The sequence below is a fragment of the Copadichromis virginalis genome, linkage group LG7 (assembly GCF_057382275.1).
Source record: "Copadichromis virginalis isolate Kocher_CV1m ecotype Utaka linkage group LG7, C_Virginalis_male_GT1.1, whole genome shotgun sequence".
Taxonomy (NCBI): domain Eukaryota; kingdom Metazoa; phylum Chordata; class Actinopteri; order Cichliformes; family Cichlidae; genus Copadichromis; species Copadichromis virginalis.
Window position 1 is genome coordinate 11,627,301 of NC_140624.1, and position 17,174 is coordinate 11,644,474.

The 17,174-nt window shown below is 41.6% G+C and overlaps 1 protein-coding gene across 14 annotated transcripts in view; it reads left to right on the forward strand.

Annotated features, from left to right (window-relative positions):
• The window catches only part of mef2aa (myocyte enhancer factor 2aa), a 68,640-nt gene that overhangs the window by 15,170 nt on the left and 36,296 nt on the right, over nt 1-17,174 (forward strand). For all 14 annotated transcript variants that reach the window (XM_085461748.1, XM_085461737.1, XM_085461741.1 and 11 more), the window contains 2 exons: nt 8,622-8,836; nt 15,676-15,879. In XM_085461748.1, coding sequence (XP_085317874.1) covers nt 8,783-8,836; nt 15,676-15,879 — 258 coding nt within the window. In that variant the 5' untranslated portion in view covers nt 8,622-8,782. The remainder of the gene's footprint in view (nt 1-8,621; nt 8,837-15,675; nt 15,880-17,174) is intronic.

Consider the following 17,174-nt stretch of genomic DNA (forward strand, 5'->3'; position numbering starts at 1 on the left):
ATAACGTGGTGCACAGTGTGACGCATGCACCAGTTTATTGTATTTCCAGACTTGCTTTCGGCACAATTTACAGTGCACGCTACTCTATTTTTTGTCAGACTTGAAATAGCCGAAATACCTTCACACTACGGAACTTCTATGGCTCTTCCGTTTGACAATCTCTCCGGCATTGGAACCATCATCTGTTTTCTCTTCGGTCACGCTCGGTTGATTTTTCTAGTCGGCACACTCATTTCCTCCATTACGCGTTGGCTCCATTACCCGCTGGCTGCTTCCCAAACAAACACACGTGCGGCTTGGCACTTGTGCTGTACGTAACAAGTCACGCGACGTGATGCTGCGGCTGTGATTGGTTCGGCTCTGCGCTACTTAATTTGGATTGGCTGACCTTTTTTTTTTTTTTTTTTTTTTTGAGGACAAGAGCGGCGAGGTCTATCGCGATAGCTTAATTTCTCTATCGAGTAAAAGTTATATCGCGATACATATCGTTATCGTTCTATCGCCCAGCTCTAATTTAAACCATCACACTGGACTTTTCTGAGAAGTCAAAAAATAAATCAAGCATAACATGCAACCACTAAAACTATTAAACTAATATTTCTGTTTAGAAATACAAGCAAATAATTGTAATTTGCAAATTAACCAAAAGATAATGATATACTTTACTATTTTTTTCCAGCTTTTTTGTAAAATTGTAACAATAGCAACAATAAATATATTTTAGCATAAAAATATAATTTTGATTAAAGAGCTTGCGTATACAGGTTAACCGTTAAAACATTAAAAAATGATTTTGGTAATTGCCAATTAATATAAGGTAGCTGTGGCATAAACCTAACATTGGGTCGTGGGCTAACGCAGCCTTTAATCTCAGTGTTTAAACACATTTTTCAAGTTGCTGAGAGCTTCAGGACGTCGGTAAGTTTTATTAAATAACCATCTGGAAAGCCGGGAACTAAAATGTTGAGCTCTGTAACTTAATAGTGATGGTAATATTTTAGAGGCAAATCCTTATGCTAACAGGACAATATAGCAACTTAACTGTATATCTATGTCATCAAGCACATCCATTTTTAATGAGATATAATTCATCATCCTGTCTGTGCATCGAAGAAGTTATCATGATTTTCTATGTTCATGAAAGTTTGACTCAAATATGCATCAAGGGATTTACCTTGAGGAGGAGAGTAGCTTTTCTACATGAAATGGATATAACTGTTAGGTGAGGGTCATCTCTTTATCCTTGAGAAACTGAGAATCCATTCATTGGCTGGGCTTGAAAACCTGACTGACGCAAATGGATCATTGGGAATAGAAGTGTCCCAGCAGTAATTATGTTACAACGCAGCTGCCGCACACTACCACACTACCACACTACCACAGAGGTGGGTTGGGATGGGTGCGGGGTGCTTCTTTTAGTCTTGTTTCCCTTACATCTTTCCACATAGTTAACACAGTCATACTGTCTTCTCTCTCACACTTCCCTTCTCACTCTCTCTCTCTGTTGTTTTCTTTCTGTCTGTCTTTCATTGGCAAAAACTGCCATCAAACCTAAACACACGTGAGCTGCAGTGGAAAGTTTCTGACTAACATTTATCCTGATCTGCTGACTGAATGTCTCATCCTTCTGTTAAATTACTCGTATAATGAGGAAAAAGTTGGTATCACATCATGTCACCTATTTGTCACTGTTGTCTTCCTGGCCTCTAGATCCCTACTGCCTATGCCTTGAAGCTAAAGCAAAATGTCTGTTTCGGGGTTTTTTTCTATTCTCCAGGCCTCCGTGGCACTAAGTCAGTTAAAAAAGAGACATGAAATTAATGTAATGTCAATGGCGTTTTCTCACGAAACCCCAAGGCAGTTAGTCAAAGTCACCTTGCATAGTCCTCTCATCCCCTGACAGTACTGCGAGAGTGAGATGGAGGATGTCTGTCTGCTAAGGTTGTCAGCATATGATGTCCTTCAGTTACAAGTTGTTATATCCACTCATCGTCATTCATATTTTGCAGATTGAATACGTGTCTGGTGTTTATCTGAAGAGCGACATCATTTCCACTCAGTCGTCTATACAGTATGCTGTAGCCCACAGTGAAGCGTATTCTCAGTGAGAACAAGTTCATCCTGTGGGGCTCTCTTTCCTTTTGATGTCATTTTGCAGGTGATAAGTAGCTTTCTGTCTCCTGGTCCCTGTCTTACACCACCACCCCCCAGCCCAAGCAAGGTGCTAGCAGCATGGAGGATTGTTTGAACTTGCATTGATCCATTGTGGGATTACAGCTGGGTCATTGGAGAGTTGGACTGAGCTTCCAGTCATTAGGGCAGATTAACCACTCGCTGTCTGCTTGGCTGCCATTTCAGTGCAGGCACTCACTGCTGGCTTTGTGACTGTCCCTACATGCAGGTCACTGTTTGCTTTTGAACAATGCATTTTTATACTTTCTTCATCGAATTAGCTTCAGACTGATTTAATATGTAGGGAAACGTATTACCTAATGCAATAAGGCAAGAAACATTCTAACAGTGCTTAAATCTGTAAGCAACCTATGAAAGACTTGCCATTCCTGATTTCAGTCTCAGTGTTTTGGCCTGCAGGATCTTCTTTAGTGCAAACTGTATGAATTTTGTTTTTAACACGTTCAAGGTGTTCATATCATAAGCATTTTAGCCTTTCCTTGAAATGATATTCAAATCTCTCCTGTGTGAGAAATGTCACCCCCAAGCTATGCTTTACAGAGGAAGGGGAAGTGCTGCAGAAAGTCCATGTTTTGCAGACTGCCCCACCTCTCTACATTTCTCAAAGCCTCCTTTTTCACTTTTTTGCTCACATGCCCTTGCGATAGCTCATGTTAATTATGTCTCATTAGTTGCCTTGGAAACTGAGGTGAGGGAATGTATAACATGAGTTTAAAGAAAGGGAGAATTAAAAAGAGACGATGAAAAATAAATCATGAGAAATGGCATGAAAGAATAAAAAAAAGAAAGAAGGGGGAGGGCAAAAAAAGGGGGGGGGGGGATAGAGAAAGTGGTTGTTAAAGGATCAGCCGTGTGTCAGATTAGCATCAGGAGACATTAACACTAGTGATGCTGCTGGGGCCACAATACTGCCTTTCACTGCTGGAGAGGGAGATAAGCGCACTCTCACAAAAGGGAAGAGGGAGAGAGTGTGAGAGGGCTGGCTTGCCTCCACTCCCCTCAGGCCAACAGCCCCATTTACAGGTACAGCACCTCCTGATTAAAGCGAGAACAAAGAGGTGGATGTTCATTTCCTACTGCGCTGGTGTCAAGGCGCCATTGAAACAAATTGGTAAAACTGTGGATTTAGGCCGCTTCGCTTTATGTCTTCAGTCTGCCAGAAGCTAATCATAACCGAGCCACAATGTTGACACTTTGAGTTTGATACACTTAAGAACGTCGTCATGGATTATTTCACAGAATCTGTGTGTCAATGCACATCAGATTACCGCGTGAGGCTGTTGCATGCTCGGGAATGTACTTCTGTCTTAATCATGTTGTTTATATATTAACTTGAGTTGTGAGCACCGTGATTCATTCTTATGTAACCATTGGAGTGTTTGAATAACTAGAAAAGGCCTCTGCCTGCTAATTGTAAAGTGAGTGGCCAAAAGCATCCTGTGCACGTCGTCCGGCCTATGTAATGATCCTTACAGTAAACACAGTAAACAGACAGGGCAAAGCCACGAGAGATGAGCCTCTGTTGTTTAGTCTTCGACTTACATTCAGGATGATAATAAGGGGAAGGATCAGAAGGGAGGGTATCCCCAAGGTGGTCCCTCCCTTTCTTCCTCCCCACTAACTTGCCCCGCTCCCTCTGTCTCCCCCGCAGAGGGGCACTTTGAAAGGTCCTGAATAACAGGAAGTCGAGGGGCAGGAAGTTAAGTTTTGTCTGCCCACGGCCTGTGGTAGGATACTGAGGCTAACTCTGCCTTGCACAGGAAGTGCAACTGTCACGGCTATGCTTAAGACTTTGGCTGCTGTCCATCACCTTCAAAGAAGTTGAAGCGCGCTTGCTGCGTATAGCTACATATGGTGGGTACGTCTTTAACACAAGCCACATAGGATGAATCTTCAAAATCTTCTTTGACAAATTCTTATTATATTATGACGTTTGAGATGTTGAGTGAAAAAAAAGTTTGTAGTTTATAAGCTTCGTTACAGACTAACTGCATAGCGCTGGCCTCGTTTTTTGTTCATTAGGTACATCTCACAACAGAAATGTAATTTTATGTTACCTTTTATATAGGGCAGCAGATGAGAGAGTAATGGTTCAACTTTGTGTGGAATGAGCGCAGGCTTACAAGGAGGGAGGGAGGAGGCTGGATCCAGTAATTACACTGGGAATTGAGCATGTTTTATTGATTGTGAAAGGGCTAGACCTGTCACCAAGCCTCCCAGTGTCTCAGTGGTCCGTCTTAAGGGAGGAGGAGGAGGACTAGCATTCTTGTCAGTTGACCAGTGTCGCACCTCATCACAGAGGATCGCTGCGGCTCTGTTAATAAACAACTGCAATGCTTAGTCACTTGTATAGGCATGGCATATTCTAAAACTGCATGTTTGTTTAACAGCAGGTATAGTAGGGGATGCCATATTGACTTTATGTCAAACTGTGGCCGTTGCTACAGTGACATGTTCTCTGCACATTGATTTATGTGTTACAAATGTTTGGTAAGCATCTTTCAGAAGTGCTGGATTGGTTTATATCAAAGTGGACCAGGTGTGTCACATCAAGGTCTTTGTAATGTAGTGTTGTTATACAATGTGCTGTTTTGTGTGCACCAACTAAAGCTTCTCCTAAATGCAAAATCATTTAGTATATGTGTGGCTTTTCATGAAAAAGCTCGAGGTAATGTTGGATTCACAGTAGATATGGTTTCTGTACGTGGAGGCAGCCATTCAGATATGTGGGTTTGTAGAAATGTTTCCTGCAGTGTCTTTATGAAACTTCAACATTACAATGCATCAACCTCTTAATGACAGACAGTCAAGAAGAGCAAAAAATGTAATGCTGGAAAAACTAACACTAAAGCTAACATTAGTGAGCCGCATGAGTCATTTCTAGTTTTACAGAACTGGAAACCTTGCACTATCTTCCAATCAGATTATTGTGCAGCACATGCAGAAGGCAGAGAAGAATAAGTGGTAGTATTAAACATGCGATCTTCTAGCTGTAAATCAACAAAGCGGAATAAAAAAGTGTATTTAATATGGAACTTTGATGCTAATCCATTTACCTTGGTCACTATCAACACCGTTCATCCATTTCCATGCATCTTTGTGCAAACAAGGTGACTTCATCTTCTTCGTCTACTTTGCTACTATCCACAGAATGTTTTATAATTTACTGAGTGGAACCTTTTGCAGCTGGTAAAGGACCAATGTGTATTATTTAGTGGCCACTTGCATTGAAGGTAAGAAAACAAAAACCCAGTTATCATTTTAAGGTAATTTTACACAAATTAAAACACTCAAATCGCTGCCAGTAGACTTCCACTAAATCACTCTGCTGGAAAGAAAGAGGTTTTACTGTTGACAGTGAGTTTACAGGAGACAGCTGCGTGACTATACTGTACATTTTTTCTAAGGTGGGCTCATAGCCTCATATGGTATCCTGGTTCTGGTTCAGTGCTTTTCTCCTTTTATGTTTATTGTCTATGTCTCTGTTTCCTACGCACATGCACACTCACTTGTACAAAGAGCACATGATTTAGGCCATAAACAGATACTCTGTCCCATTCCAACACTCACGAGAAGTTAAGAGTGTCACGCAGAAACACGCACTTTGCTACAGTGCAGACATTGTTCTACTTTGTAATCTGAACATCTTCTGACATGTTTATCCGGTTGGTAAGACCAGCTGAATTATCCCACTCACTTCAGGACGTTGAAATTGCGTTATTTATTCTATGCCAAAGTATACTGTGATAACCACAGTAACACATCAGTGATTGCTGTTGTTCAAGTCTTGAAAATAATGTTTTGTTAGTCAAAATCTAAAGTGGCTAGCTAACTTGTGATGAATATGGACACTAAGTTTGGAGCGTGGCACACCTGCAGTCTGAAGGCTCTCTCAGCTTGTCATTTCATATCTGTGGAAGATAAAATGTCACGACACAGCCTATTATGCCTCTAGACTTGAACTGTCCTCCGGTGACAGCTCCTCTGCAAAACGGGAGGAAAGAATGTGTACGCGCTGCTTATACTCGCATTACACTGAACCTATTCACATATGCACACACTGAAATAACAGGCCAGTGGTCAGTTCAGACTAGCCTTGGCAAGTGATTAGATAAAACATCTCAAAACTGACACCATATTCACTTGCACAGATAAAACTTAACAAACACAGAGGAGGAGCAAAATGACGTTCTCATAATCTTTGCAGATAAAATGCACCAGGGTGGTGAGTTTTTCTTTCAAGTTTTGAACTTGTTTGTTTGGTGTTGAACTTGAAAATTGCATTTATTTTACTTTAAAAGAAGTAAAGTCACTGAATTTGGCAGTGTAGCTACTGTATTGCTACAGTTGTCTCCCATACTAATATATTAAACTTCAGGGTGGCCAGTGTATTTCTTTAGTGGAATAGACACCCTTTGCCCAGGGCTCCCTTTAATTCAAACATTAGTTTGTGTGTAAAATGCTGAATGAACAAGAGCACTGTCATTCTCCCTGGCCTGTTGTGATGTGGTTTGGGGAAATTCTTTGTGGGGGTTCAGACAGTTTCTTTCCTGGCTCAGACAGCCACGCGTGGGAAGTTAGCAAGGTGATCTCAGTCAAGTTTGCCTACAGTGGAGCCCCGATTCAGACAGCCAGACACCATAATGCCAGTCCATCTGTAACCCATAATGACTGTGTGCCACTGCAACTGGTCATTTTCGTTTTCACTGCCAAATCGGCCCCTGGCTTCCTCACCTCGCAACTGCTGACTGCATCTAAAGGCCCGAGTTGTTAACCTTTCTACATTTGTACTCATGGGGGAAATATAGTTGTTTGGACATTTTCTATTTGCTGGGTGTAAGTGATGGATGTGCCTCCAGGGAGGGGGCTATATCTCTTCTTCCAGAGAAGTAGAGACAGGACAGAGTTAGATGTTCCTTGGGGAACACTGTGGTCTGAACCACTGGCCAGGTTACAAGCTCATATGGGAATATATTCCAAATTCTTTTTATCCCTCTGGCTTATCCTATAACCCTGGAGATTTCAACCACCCTATTGTAAGACCAAACTATGCTCTCCCTCTTCATCATCTTAACAGCAAAGCTGGCATCAGTGTAACCAAGCTCAGACCGTAAAAAAAATATTACTGGCTGAGGAAGGTACAGGTTTTTTCAAATAAATCAATTTGTTTCAGGAAAAACTCTGCTATCAAAGCCAGTTACCAAAAACGTTAGTTATGCTATGTATTGCGCATCATTTAATCCCAGTCTGTCACTGGTGTCCCTTGATAACTTTTATGTAGCCAATATAAACGTTATGGGATAAAAAAAAAGATTGAACTACTGTACATTTCATTCTGTAAACCCAGAATTAGAGAAAGGGAGTGTCATGCATAGAGTTCAACTACTCTGTTAAAGCCGCCAAACCCAACCTGCTCCCTTTAGCATCGTGTATGCCTGCTTTTAACTGTGTGTGAGTAACAATCCAGATGGTCCCTCTCCTAAGAGGACACAGTGTCCATAATTTGCCTTCTCGGGACAGCATGATCTTCTTTTGAAAACTGGCTATGTGTACAGGTGGTGGAAGACTAAAAGTTTTTGTTTAATAAAAACCTTGCATTCTGTGTTAAATGTGTGAAATAGTGTTAAATGTAAGCATAAGACAAATGCTAACTTAAAGTAGGTGAGTATACTAAAAGTTTGGCATTTATAGAAATGCACTTCTTCACTTTCTTTGTGGAAGAATTTATACCTCTCCTCAAAGTCAAATGAACAACTAGTTTCTGGTTATCTTACCTTAGCTTAACTTATTACAAAGCCTGGAAATAGAGAAATGGTTAACCTGAATCTCTGTGAAGGGAACTAAATTTGCCTACAAGTTCAGAGCTCACTTAGTCACACCAGTTGAAACCAGTTGCCAGGCAACGACCAGAGACTCCAGGAAGGTAGTGCTCTCAGCCAAGAAATAACCAAGCAAATAACCCTTAATAAGATATTGAATTGTTTTTTTCCCCCTTGACTCTTAACTTTTTATAGACTTAGCACAGATTACTTGCTAATTGGTGTACTTCAGAGGTTCTGGGGGGGTGTAGTTTGTCACCTTTGGACAAAAGTTTCCATTCGCTTTTCTAATTTAAAACACCACCTGCTTTGGTATTAATTTTAACTTTGTCAGAAAAATATAAAATCTAACAAAATGTCAAACTGTTCTTTCAAAATATGAGCTTCTAATAGGAAAAAAACACAATAAATGTCAAGGAGACTTGCCTTTCAGTGATTTCAGCTGTGGACCAATTGAAGCAGTCAAAGAGATAACAGCACGCTATTCAGGTCTCATAGTTTCTGTATGTGCTTGAGTACAAAATGCAGAACCCTCTGGTACTTTGAGAGATGTTGTTGGGTGTCATATTAACTTTCAGTTTTTCTCTTTCTCTTTTGGTCCTCTGTCAGATCCTGGTGTGGTCTGCTGAAGAACAAAGAGTGTCTTGAGAAGTGTGAGAGCCAATATAAGAAGAGAGACTTTTCCACAATGTGCTAGGAGAGAGGAGGAAGAACGAGTGTTGTTATTCTGATATTGTTGAGGTGTCAGAGAACCAGGAAAGGAGACAGCCATGGGGCGAAAGAAGATACAGATCACGAGGATCATGGACGAAAGGAACAGGCAGGTGAGTGGGACAGAGATAACAGTTCATCTATATATCTATGTTTGTCTGTGTCTAATCTAAGACTGTTTTAAAAGATGCTTCTGTATCTTTACATGCTTCTCTGTATCTATCTGACGGTTACAGTTTTTCTCTGTTTTCCTTCTTGGAAAAGTTCAGCAGCTGTCATGGTGTGCAAAGATCTGAACAGACATACCTCCCTCCCCAAAGTCCCAGCCAGCTGAACAGGGACCATGACATTTCTTTGTCAGTGCGGTCGCATTTACAGACATGATTCCCTTGCCACCCTGCAATTTCAACCAGAGAAGTTGATGAGGCAGCAGCAACTCTGGGCCGCAGCGGGGGCCTCATGGCGTGGGAGTGAACTGAGTGTTGCAAGAAGTGCAGCGGGCTGCCTGTGGCCTTCCCACACTGTAGGGCTTGTCCCCTGGCCCGGCAGTATGGCTGGGGCCCTTTGCTGTAGCCCTGTGTGTTTGCAGCTGTTTGGTAGTAATTAGGAGCAGCCACTGCACCACAGCACCCTCTCATTTGTAGGGTGGGTCAGAAGGACACACAGCACCCTTCTTTGCCTTGGCCTCGCTGGTCCCGACTAGCCACAAAGCGGGAAAGAGCTGGAATTCACTCTGTCTGCTCATGTTAAATATAAACTCCTAAACAGCAAAACAGTAAAAAACAGCCTGGGTCTGTTTGAAACATGAATAACAGGTGCAGATATCTATAGCAGAAATGGTATGTCTTATTTAGCTACGCTCCCTATGATTTAAGAGCTAAGTTAAGGAAGCATGTGCACTGTTTCTGACAAATTATACCAATTAATGCAGATACATAGGTTTCCTGTATCTAGATAGAACGCATCTGGTTAACATCGGCTAAACATGATTAATTATGTGGTAATATGCAGTTGGTACTCTGACTATGTTTCTATCTGTGCGGGTGGCAGTAGTAGTCAAGTGTAAAACAAAATTCCACAGTGTGGGCCAATTATCAGCACTACACCTGGTTCTGGGTGGGTTCCAAATAGGGGGGTATTAGGGGAATCGGTCTAAGCTCGTTGGTGGTATCCAAGCTCTATTCAGTGACCTGTGACATGAAGGAAAAAAAGAACATAAAGTTATATGAAAATAGGTTGGTTTCTGATTGCTAAGCGAGCAGGTTAACTCTTCAGAAGATCCATTCTTTGCACTGCATATATGAGGCGGTGAGGGGACACATTTTGCAGTGTTGTTTTATGGGAAAGTAAAGCTGAAGAGCTTATTATTAACACGCCTTCCAAAGTCTAGTGTTTGCATCAGATTTTAAATGTCTGACTGGATAATTTGTGAGAAAGTTTATCAGCAGCATGCAGGCATTTCAGCTTACATTTAGCATTTAGTTTGGTTTTAGCTGGCTCAGCAGAGAATCTGCTGTGACAATAGGCTGTGCTAAAATAAAGCTTTGGTATAAGGTGATGTATGCGTGTGGCTTTTTTTTTTCTCTCTCGTTTTTTTTCCGTGGGCCATGAAGCGCACAGTGCCATCTCCCTTGGGCGTGCTCCTAACCAAGGGGGAATAGCCATTAGCATATGTTCCCCATTGTCAGGAGACAGTTTAAATCTTTGCTGTTAGTTTTCCATAGTGTAACAGTGAAATGAAAGAGGTCCTTAAGTGGACTAATTAGACAGTATTTCTATAGAGGATGTTGTGTAAGGACAACAGGGGCTCCCTTGCATTGTCTCTGCAAGTGTTTTAGGAGGGTTGTTAACCCTTCAGGATTTATAACACTGTGTGTGACACAGGCTGAGACGGTAAGTAGTTACAGCGTAGTGCAAGCTGTGAACTTCGCAGGTAGGTTTATATTCTAATGAAGTGTGTTGTGCATGTATGACAAATTGATGTGTAACTGTTTAATACATCATGTGTAGGGTAGAGTATTTTTGTGCCGCTTTCTGCTGTTTGACCTGGCAGAGATGCACTGGAGAACGAGACATGGAGCAAACTGAGGTCGTATAATGCTTACTGTACAACTGCAAAGAGCCAGTTTCTGTTCCATGGCTTGGCTAAATGATGGCAGCAGTAGAGTCATCAGCTAGACCGACTTTACTGATTGCAAATGAATGCAAGATAACAACCTGCACGATTCTTCTGATTTGATGTATTCACAGCAATTATTACCTTTTGAGACACAGACAGGTACAGGCATCATGTGCAGATTGAAAGGTTCTTATATTTTCCTCTTTTACTTTGAGTTTCTAGAAGACTGGACGGACCAGTAAGAAAATTTAGCCTTCAACAATAGAAAGTCGTCATTTTTTCAGACTTCAGAGGTTTGGAACTTATGTTCTTTACAAAATAACAATAGTAGGGCCAAGAGCACTGAGCAAATTCAGTGAGTTTTACCTTCTTCCCAAAGCAGCTGTGATTTTTGTGAAACTATAGGGAGAACAGTAGTGAAGAAGCCAAGGTATGCATCAGTCTCGTAAGTTAGTGTACATGTTGGTGAGGCCTAGTGAGCAGTGTCTAGTGACGTCCTCTGGATGCCATTAAGCAGGCTCACTGGGGGTAATTGTCCAAGTCATTAAAAGTTTGATGATTTTGCTGCTGGGTGGAGGGTTGCCTGCCCTTGCTGTGGCTCATTTTGGATTTTGCTCCAGCACGTCAAATGCCTGTAGGCAAGCAGAGACTCTCTCTCACTTACTCTCCAGGGAGCAACACAGCACATAGCGCCTCTTTTTCAGCTTTCACTCAGTCCTGAAGTTCTGAGCAGTCATTGTTATATATTTTTTTAATTGATATATATTTTTGACACTTAAAGAGTTTGTTGATAGACAATGGAAAGAACAGAAGAAAAGTGTTAAACTTAAGAGCCAGTGCATCTGCACTGTTTTCTTTGTTTAAGATGATACGTGGATTTATTAAAACTGTGAGGCAGAAGCATGAAGTAGCACAAAGCGTTACAGACAGGTTGTACTTTGAGATGAATCTGTTATTTGTTGCATCATCTCTTTATTGTTTGGTGTGTGAAAGTCCAAAAGGAAAGTGGAAATAGTGCTTGTGTCCATTAATTAGCTGATCTCGTCTTGGTTTTAGACAGGGCAGCAGGTTTACTTAGAGTATATTGAACACAACACACTTTCTCAGTTACAGTTTTCAATAAACAGAACAAATTAATTATCCGTTAAATGCATCATTCTTGTTATTGATTAGAGATATTTCCAGGAAACCTACTTACATTTTGTTACCTTGCATGTCATCGTCTCCGCTAAACAGGATCCGTCACAGCTACTGTAGGTTTCAAGGTCAATCCCACCCACTGGATTAGCCCATTGTGCCTTCGAATGTCCACATGGGGTTCCTCGGGCTGTTCTCTCTCTCAGAGAGAGCTGATCCAGGCAGACAGTCACAGTGGCCCTGGCTCATCTCCTAAGCCCACACACTCTGCCACTGCGGAGCCAGGGCAGCAGCCACAGGGCCTGGGTCACTCTGCCAGCTGGTGCCAGACTTCACTGTCTCTGTAGCCCGCTCTCATGTCTGCCATGGGGGCTGTCAGAGGTGACATGAGGTTCTAATAAGGCCGCTAGCTCCTCACCCCTCTGAAGGTGTTAGTGACTCAGGCATCTCCTGCCATGCTCCAGTCACAGCTGCACTCTCAGTCCCAGATGTCTTGTTTGTCATCTTGGCACCTCTGCCTGTGGACAGACATTGATAGACCATTTGATTGACAAGTCAGTTCTGTGTGAATGTGTGTATTGGAGTTTGTTGTAGCATATGCTGTTATATGCTACACAAGTTTCCGTGGCAGAGCCTGTCTTGTGAATGTTGAAGACAATAAAACATAAACCAAATACAGCAGTAAAACGTAACAGACCCATGCTTGTATGTTTACACTAAAGGTCTATACGTTGTGCAGTTAAACTTTCCATTGCATTTTACCAGCTAAGCAGGTCTATAATTATTTTTAACAAACAGGCCACTGTATTGCTGATGAGACCAAATTTACTTGTTGCCGTTCATATGCAGTTTTTTAAATTTACCCCTCGAGTATGATTTTGTCCATTCCAAAGAAGGTTTCCCCATTACCTGAACTTGCTATCGCTTAGGGAAAGATAGAACTGCAGCAGCATTTAGTTTGGTCTGCTATAAAAATATAAAAAATAAAAAGTAAATTACCTACCTCAATTAAAGCTCTATAAACATAGGTTGTGGTGGTGGGGCTCTTGGGAAGAAGGTAGAAATGCAGAAAGTGTGAATTGAGAGTGGAATTACTACTTTATCTAGACTTTGAGAGAGCTTCTTAAAACATCAGAGAGTTTTCAGTGTGGCAGAGGCTCACTGATCTGCTGGGTATTGTGTGAGCTGTTAAAATGACCTTAGCAAGCCTAGAAAGCTGGGATCACTTAAATGTGTTGGAAGTTTAAATGTGGCCTGTCTTTTTTCGCCATGGCATACGATTTTTGTGAAAAACTGTAAGATGCACTGGTACAGTGTCGTGTAGAATTTTACAATACTGAGGCTAATCCTGTCGCTGTGAATTACATGAATTAGTCAGGGAGTTAGACTAAATTTGCACCACATCTTACTGCAGGAGCGATTCGAAAAAATGCTAAAACCGCATCGAGTGTGTTTGTGGGTGTATTTGACTCGGTGAAGCATAGGAAAGCTTTGCCATTGAACCTCCCACTTGACCTCAAGGATGTCTGTGGTTTTCCACTGTCGCACCAGTCACCCCAGAAATGATGGGGGTGGATTGAGGTTTGTGCATTTGTGAATGCTGGTCCATATGCCCCAAACCTTTTTTCTGTTTTTTTTTGTCCTTTGCGTTGTGACCCATCAAATTTAGATGGACGTCTTACATGTTCTAACAAAAGGATAAAAATAGGGCAATCAGTTACAAAATAACCTAAGTGTGTATGTACAGAAGAATAATATACTTGTCACATTTTAATGGAAGTGTGAGCAGTAGCTAGCCCTTGTAGAGTTACTCTGTCTGTGGCTGGGGCAAGGACCAGGTCTCAGTACTGCTGCTGAGGTTGAAATGAAGCGATGCCTGGGTCAGCAGCTCTGCACTCAGCACAGCCATGCATCCAGGTGGAACAAAGTCTTCGCTCAGCATCTCATCCTGGGCTTCCTGCTGAAAGGTGACATCTCCATGGCTTAACAGCCACATTCATCTGCTAAAAAGCATACAATTTGTTAATCGTTTTCCCACGTGACAGTCGCTGCTTTCCAGTTGGTTAGGCAAACAAATACGCAAGCGGGTAAATGAGCGAGTGGGCATCGCTGGTGTTTAATCAGAGGAGACTAGTATCAGGTGGTTACAACTCCAACTAGATAGAAAGAGGCTGGTCCCGGCTTGATCCCCCACTGTGTGTCCACCTTGACAAACTCACTCAAACACTCTGTAACTGTGATTTGTAAGGAAACATGTTATTTGGTTCAGCTTCTCCTGTACTTAAACCTTGTGATTTTAAGAAATTTCATGTTAGAATTTTGTTTTGTCATATGAGCTTGAATAACATTTGTGCAGTGAAAAGAAAATGACAGCAGGACAGGCTCCGGTGTGTCTATAACAGGAATAATGATCCAGTGTAATTACCTGTAGCGTGGAAGATTTTAAATTCATTTATCACAGCTGTAGTGACCCCGCTGCCTTAGCGGTTACACATACACTATGCAACACATAAGATTATACTGCATTATACCAGTTAAAATGAGGGTATAGCCGCGAGCTGTGACCAATTAAAGTTGAACAAAGCAAGCTCATCTCCTCAACTCCTCTCTTAGTAGGTCAGTAAAACTGATGGAGGATATAGACCCCGTGCACTGCTTTGTAAGATGGAAAGCTCTGAGCGCAGCTTTTACTAGCACATTCTCAAGCCACAATTTGACAAGACATATGCTGTGAAAAGTCAGATTTTAAAAAAGCAACGCATTTCCAAAACAGATTTCTGCACACAAGCGAGACAACGGCTGTATTTGTGTCCAGTTTCCTCACTAATAATGTTTTTAGTTTGAGAAATGAGTGTAGCTTACTGTAAAGAGGTAGTGTAACATAATGACACATGTGAATTGGTGTGAGTGACCACAGAGACAGAGCTGCAGAGCTACAGGACAGAAAGTCACTTTGCAGAGGGTTGCGTTACCATTGGAGTGATGTATGACCCAAAGTCCCATCTGAGAGCTCGTGTTACAAGGCTTATGCTGCACTACAGAGATAGCTTTCCGTATATGGAGACAGGGGCTACAGTAATGTATGGACCCCTGTTGTTGCCAAAGCTCTGACTCAGCTTGCTGACTCGTGGCTCTAACCCTGACCTCTGGCCTGATAACTAGACATTTCAGATATGCACTATGTTATTTCAGTTGTTACTAAAGCAGAAATGAATTTGTTATCTGTCACCTTGTTTACAGCAGTGTTGTTGCCTTTCTTATCTTGTGTTACCATGCTTGTTTCTAATGTTTTTTTTCTACTATACATCTCTGCTGCAGTTCACTCAAGTGTTGTATTTATGTTGCAATATCAGCTATTTAGCACATGGACAGTTTACATACAAAGATTCCTTTATAAGATCCACCTGGATCGATTATACGCTGCTTACAGGGCTTAATGCAGAAGTATCTAGCAGTTTTACAGACAACACTGACAGTGGCTGTTATTATTATTGTTGATAGTACTTCTCTGCATTTACGTGATGATTTTAAATGTATTTCAAAAAAATATGTAAATGCCCCTTTTACCACTAATAATCACACAGCAACTACTGACTACAGCTTTTCGTTGTAATGAGAATGCTAAAGTGCAAATTAAACCAAACTGTGTGTACAAATAAAAATGTTCTCCGTTGGCTGCTTTCTGTGTTTCCTCAGGTTACCTTCACAAAGAGGAAGTTTGGCTTGATGAAAAAGGCCTATGAGCTGAGCGTACTATGTGACTGTGAGATCGCCCTCATCATTTTCAACAGCTCTAACAAACTGTTCCAGTACGCCAGCACAGACATGGACAAAGTGTTGCTGAAATACACAGAGTACAACGAGCCCCACGAGAGCAGAACCAACTCTGACATTGTAGAGGTGAGCAAGCACCGCTTTCTTAATTTGCAATAAAAAACTTCTTTCACACCGTGCCATTTTAACCTCACACTGAGCATGTAGTTTATCTTCCTTATGCTTATTTATACAAAACATATCCTCGGGTTTATGCAGGCTAAATTATTTTATTGCTTGGCTTCCACTTTAAAAGACGTATGTATTCTTTGATAACCATTGGCTTGGTTTGTAAGTGCTGTCAGGAACAAATAGCAGTTTCCTTCTAGTCACCATTCAGATAGGGCACAGGAGGTCTGCACTCTCTGATAAGTTCAGCTTCTCGTAGGCCCATCAACTGACGTGGAAAACCTGTCTCTGCACACTCATGCACACAGTAGCTGCCGACCACCATTGCTGACCTTGTTTCCCATAGATACTGTACCTGCAAGGCACAGCTCTCTGGCTACTCCTCAGTACACACAGTTAGCTTGCCCAATGCTGCAGTATTTTTTTCAGAGAAATACAGTGTTTAGTACATTCCATACAGCTTTATAAAACTCAACAAGCACTTGGGTTTCCTGGCAGCTCCTGCATGCCCAGCAACTAGCGGAAGAGTAAGCCACTTGTTATGCCAGCATACAAAACTGTCAGCCAAAAGCGTAAAAGCCAAAGTAAATGAGAATAATTAGGGATACATCCTGTTCCAAACATCTTGCATTGGCACATGTGTGGTTTCTCAGCTTATTCAAGATCTGCTTTAAGAAGCCGGTATCTTCATTCTGACTAGATGAAAGCACACACAATGTATGTTAATGCCTATTGATGGAATCCACACTCTCAGTATGAAGTTGCCCATTAATCTTTATTGCTATTATTTGAAATAGACTTAGATGATAATTTTCTGCAGCAAGACACTTTTTAATAGACCATGCAAACTGCTACATCCCAATTCTCTGTTTTTACTGCCACCTGCCCACTAAAACATATAGCATTTTTATTACTCCTGCACTATTAAGAGACATTAAGAGTTTAAAATGGGCCAGAATGGATAGAAAAAAAATCAAGAATGCCAGTTTAAAAAAGACCTTCACTTGGAGGAATTAGTGAAATTACATGCAGCATAAAGGAGTCAGCTGTGGCCCATTATCTTTTATTTATACTGCTGCTGCTTGTGAATTACCTGCTTGGCAGAGCTGCACAAGAGTGTTCTGGCATCCGTACACTCATGCAGTCACTCCTCCATCAGGGGCCCTCAGAGCAGAGCAAGGGCTCACCTGCATAAAAAATACATAAATACTTTCCTTACATAACAGTGACCACAGTTTTGCTTTTGCTGTGAC